Source organism: Rhagoletis pomonella, unplaced genomic scaffold (genome assembly GCF_013731165.1).
Source record: "Rhagoletis pomonella isolate Grant_MI unplaced genomic scaffold, Rhpom_1.0 Rhpom_scaffold_00007, whole genome shotgun sequence".
NCBI lineage: Eukaryota > Metazoa > Arthropoda > Insecta > Diptera > Tephritidae > Rhagoletis > Rhagoletis pomonella.
In genome coordinates this window covers 28,760,186-28,765,890 of record NW_023458561.1, presented here as the reverse complement: position 1 = coordinate 28,765,890, position 5,705 = coordinate 28,760,186, and the positions used below count along the sequence as shown (strand labels likewise).

The following is a 5,705-nucleotide window of genomic DNA, read 5'->3' as shown; positions in this document are numbered from 1 at the left end:
GATTTTAGTTTTTTGAATTTTATATTGAAATAGACAGAAAATTAAAAATAATTCTCCATTTAAATTTGCTTGTGAAACCGGCTGTTAAAGTGATACGAAAAATATTTATCATCAACGTTTAGAAAAAAAATCCCTGTACCAAATGATAAAACAATGATTGCTCAATGAACGCTTTCTGCTGTTTTACTGAGTTAAACAAAGATTAAAACTACTCAGCCATGAAAGCTAGATGAGCAAAGCAGGGAGAACGCTTTTTTTTATCATGAGTAATATGTGAGTGAGGTAAATATTGAGCCGAAAAACTGAGTTTTATTTAAGATAAATTTAGTTGAAGAGCGCAGTTTTTTTTTAAACTCACAAAGAGGATGTCAATAATTATTGCGCTTGAATTTAGTTGTAATGAGGAAGAGGATTGAAATTTATTGCTCAGTGAAGGATTTTTGCGATTGAAATATTAAAGTTAAATAAAAGGCTAGCTCAAGGACATGTCAGCATAACTGAACAAAATATCTTCAAGCCCGTGGACAAAAAAGCTAAAATTTGCAATTCTTTGTATCGCCATCTGTATGAATTGCATGAGAACCATAGCTCCAAAAAAGCTGTAGATACACCAAGTAGTTTTTTTTACCGATGGGGCAAATTGCCATCTTACTTAAGCAATTTTTAATTTAGGGCACTTGAGAAGTGCATGTCAAAAATTTCATAAAGGAAATTTTTCCACGTGCATGTGGAAAAGATGTTTATTCTCTGACCATAAAAACTTTCTAGATAACAATTTATATATTACCAAATTCTTAGCGCATTTAATACCTATTTATTGAGCTCGCTGAAGCCTAGCTTTTATAACTGTTCCACAAAATATCAAAGTGTCACAGCATTAAAATTTTGCTCCTTCGTTTATTTCAGTTGATTGGGATTTCAATAACCCTAGCCACAGCAGGAACTGATTCAAAATCAAGTAAAAAGGCAACAACGGTGAAGCCTGCGACCGCGTTAAAATCTACCGGAAGCGAAAATGGCAAAACAGCTACAAAACCGACTGCAAAGACAGCAACTACAGCTAGCACAACACGTAAAACGCTGAAGTCATCAGCAGGCGGTACAGCGGATGCCAGCGATAAGCGAGGCAAACGTACGCTTTACGATTTCGAAAACGCCGGCTATCTCTATCCGGAAATTGCAAGTCGGCGTGCGGGCTACGAGAATGATGGGCAATCGTATTATCCGCAAAGTGGGTATTATAATGGACAAGACGCCATTGGTAAGTAGGAAAACGGGGAACATAAATGTACATAAAAAAAAAAAATTTAACCATCAAATTGTATTTCTTTTTTTTACTCCTTGCTTTGTCAATCACCTTCTAGCACAATTTCCAACCAACTTCATTGGTCCCCAATACTATCCCCAATACTTGGAAGCGCCCGAGCCTATTATTGAGATTATCATTAAAGACTCAAATGAGACGCTACCCGAACCAGAACCTCAACCCTTAGTGACAAAGAAGAAGAAGGAGAAGGTGCATGTATTCTATGTAAACTACAAGAAGGACCAGAACAACAAACTGCATTTGGAAAGCCCCATCGCCTCACTTAACAACGACGATAATGAGGATGAAGAGGAAGAGGAAATCGTACACTACCCACTGCCGGCAACTCCAGCGCCACCAGTCAAGACCACCACTCTACGCACCATAATCCACCCTGATTCGGAGAAATATCACAGCAACAGTGGCATACATGTGACCTTCGGCTCCGAGGATAAATCGCAGGCGGGACACCAAATCGAAGAACATGACGCTGAAAGCATACAAAACCAAGTAGTGGCCATACCGGTTGGCGGAAGTGGGCAAGCAGGAAGCTACAAAGCGGATTCTTACAACACTCGAGCGGATTTTGGTGCGAGCCCACAAGGACACGCACAAGCTGGCGCTAGTCAGTTATTCACCGAATCTTTCCAGCAGAAACACTATCAGCACCAGCAGCAGCCACAGCAACAGCAACCACATCAGCAGGCACATATTCAGAAGCAACAATTGCCACTGCAGCATACCGGTAATTACTTCCGTCCGCCAGCGGCTCTGGTGCAACAGCCCCAACCGAGCTTCTATCAAAAGCAGCAATATACTCAGTACCAGCCACAACACCAACAACAGCAGCAGACACAACAGCAACGACCCGCCTTCAATTCAGCTTTCAACAGCGCAGTTGCACCTCCACCAGCACCGCCAACACCACCGTCTCCATCACCAGTACCCACCTTGCAACAGCTGCCACAAGCACAAACACAATTCCGCAAGACCTTTGCGGCTTCCAGCGCACCGCAATCTCACTTCTTCTTTAACCAAAATCAACAATACCAGCAGCAGCCCAGCAACCAGCAGCAATCATTCTTCAGCAGTTTATTTCAAAAACCTACTCCCGCACCCGCTAAGCAGTCGGTCTTCTTCCCCACCGCGCCGCCTAAGAGTCAGGAGTTGCCCGCGCGCCAATCAGGTTTGCCATATCAGCCGGTGAAATTCCGTCCTACTTTGCTACCGGCGCAACCCCACATTAAACCAGTGCCGATACCCGCAAAGCTGGAGAATACTAACTATCAAACTGCGCAAACGCACCAGCAACACTATCAACAACAGCAGCCGCAACAGCAGCAACCACAACAACATCAGCACGCCCAACCGCTGAAACAGCAACAGAACTATCACCCACAACAACCCTATCAATTCAACCGCCAACCGCAATACGTGCATCAGCCGACCTTCTCACTGCCCTCACCACAGCCAACGCAACCGAATGCGAACAGCGCCAGCAGCAGCAGCGGTAGCAGTGGTAGCAGCAACTATTTTAAGCAGTCACAACAATCACACTCACACACGCAGCTGCTGAGCCAGAAACTAGCCTCCAGTCGTTACCAGCCACAGCAGCCACAGGCACATCAGTCGCAACAGCAATCGCAACAGCCATTGCAACAACAGTCGCACCAACAATCTTATCAAACTCAGCAAAAGACCCAACAAAGTCAAAAGCAAGCCTTCCAAAGTCAACAAATTAGCTCATCTGTTGCCAATGGCCCCACCGCCGCTTCACTGCATTCATCCGATCCTATTAAGTCGCTGCACAACTACTTTGGCGCAGATCCTTCAAAGGAGACTGAGCTTCTTAAATCCATACCGAAATACGAGCAACATATCACGGAAACTATCGAGACACCAATTGGCGGCGGACAATACAATGGCTTTGGAAGTTTTGGCTTCCACTCACAGAATCAGGTATTGCACGACATACCGGCGCCGCAGTTGGGACCCACACCTGCGCCAAATCACGCACAACAATCCTATTCAAGCCAACAACAGCAACACAATCAATATACAAGCGGCAATGCTGGCTCTTCGGCAGTTTCATCAAGCGGTCACTACATCAGCACTGCAGCTCAGCATACTTCACAAAGTCAGGCACAAGCACCGCAAGAGCAACAACATTTTAGCAACTTTGTGACCGCACATAACAGTCCCCGAAATGGCTACAGCACCACGACGCTAGCTCCACCTCAGTACGCTCAAACTACGGATGGAGAGAAGGTCATGATTGTCACACCCATGCCACCGAATGCGTATAATCAGTACCACTCTAGCCAGTTTCCTCAACAAACCGGTGCCACACATGTGCTAGCCAGTCAGCCCACGAACTACGCACAACAACCGAGGCAGACCGCTGGTAGTCTTATTGCCTCATCTCTACCCAATACTGCTGCGGGTAGTTCACCACAATTTAGCGTCTCTACCTTACACTCGGATGTCTTTAAACAACTCGAACAGCGCCGCAGCGAGGATAAAACTCCAGTAAGCCAGTTCAGCTTTGGAGCACAAGTGGCATCTGGTAATGATAAACCCTATCTGCCAACTACCCAATCCACTAGCAGCAGCAGCTATGGTCAAGCCTCTTCCACGGCAAGCAGTAGCAACGCTGAGCAGAACGCACAACCCACGCTAAATGAGGTGAAGAGCACAAAAGCTTCACAAACACTACTACAGCTGCCCGATGAAGTGCCTGATGATTTGCGCCAACAGCTACTGTCATCTGGCATACTTAATAATGCAGATATTTCCGTGTTGGACTATGATAAGGTAGGCGACGTGGCGTTGGAGAATCTGCCCGCCGAACACTTGCAGCACTTCTATGGTGCGGGTGGTGCAGCACAAATCTCTGCATCCAAGAAAGTCGTTACCGTCGTAAAGCCAAATGGTGACAAGGTGGCGCTAAGCGAAAAGGATATCGAGCGCGTTAAGGAATCAAATGCATTGCCACATAAACAGGGTGTGGACGTGAAAGTGGTACACTTTGATGCAGACAACGAGAAGCGCGTTTCGGAAAAGTATATTAAGTCGGATGCGACTGTGGTGCCACCAGTGGACTTGGCGGCAGAGAGGCAGTATAATCGCTACCTGCCGTTGAAAATTAATGGTGCTCAGTTCCCACTGCCGGACAATGAAGAATTACGTGGCAAGAAGGTGGTGAGTGTCGTCGTTTTGGCGCCAGTGGAAGCGCAGCCACCTACCAATGCGGCAGGTAGTAGTAGTAGCAACGAAAGACGCAGTGAACGTGAGGCGTCAGTGGACGACAAGGAAGTGAAATTTCTGGGAGGTGACCTAATAAAGACGCTAGTTAAGAAGCCCACAAAAGAGAATTTTAAGCGCTGGCTGGAGAAGGAAGCGCGTACGGATGTGGAACAGCAATCGGTGATTCTGCTGGTGGCGAAGTAAGTAGATAGTGAAAAGTGTTGTTTCATGTTACACTTATTTAAGTACCTTTTTATTATTTCGTAATATTATAAGGTTGCCACCTACATAAATTTTAAATTTTATTATTTATTCAGTATTGCAATTTCTAAAATTAGCTAAACAGATAATGATTTGAAACTTAAAGATTGTAATACTGTCGAAGGTGTTTGAAGCAAGAGTCCAAAATGACCAGTAAATACCGGGATTTTTATTTTTAGATAATTCAAATCGCTATGTCTTTTTTTTTGTCGATATATATCTATATCGTTTAAATTGAAGTTTTCATTGTTTCGGCCAAATTGTATCGTTATCGTAAAATTTGTATTTTTTCGATCCCAAATAATCGTAATTTTGGATTTGTATTTTTTGTGAGCATTTATAATCGTTGTAAAGGAGACTGCATTCTTACGACTGCGTCCTTTATGATATATTTAAAAGACTTAGTCAAAAATAACGGTTATGGTATGTTCGAATAAATAAAAATCAAAAATAACGATCCAAATTTGCCGAAGCACTTAAGCTTTGATTTTTTTTTTGAAAGTTATATCCCTTATGGTTCAGGCATGGAAGGTCCTTATTCATGGCGATTGCTTGTAATTTTTGACACTTAAGTTAAAGTAATCACTGCGGGCGGTACCCTTAGAAGAGGTGGATACTCGAAAGAGTCTAGAGAAAACGTCTCCCACTATGTCTGATCGCGTCCTTAAAACTGTAGAGAGCCATCTAACATGATCTTGTATCTTAAAAGCGTAGGTTTTTGTTCAGTATGCCCAAGTAGTTTACGGATTCCCTTAGCCCCAGCGTCGAAAGAGAGCGTTTGTGGCAATTTTGTACTTGAAACCACCGCATGGTCGTCATGATCTTAGAGCCTCCCTCCTATTCCAGCAGCGCAGTTCATTATGTGCCATAACCCATAGACGGAGAGACAGAA

The 5,705-nt window shown here is 44.1% G+C and overlaps 1 protein-coding gene across 1 annotated transcript in view; it reads left to right on the top strand.

Annotated features, from left to right (window-relative positions):
• Positions 1–906: 906 nt before the first annotated feature.
• Positions 907–5,705, top strand: part of LOC118742525 (daxx-like protein) — a gene marked incomplete at its 5' end in the record, with an annotated part of 9,023 nt that continues 4,224 nt past the window's right edge. Inside the window, 2 exon segments of the mRNA XM_036474668.1 lie at positions 907–1,261; positions 1,365–4,752. Coding sequence (XP_036330561.1) covers positions 907–1,261; positions 1,365–4,752 — 3,743 coding nt within the window.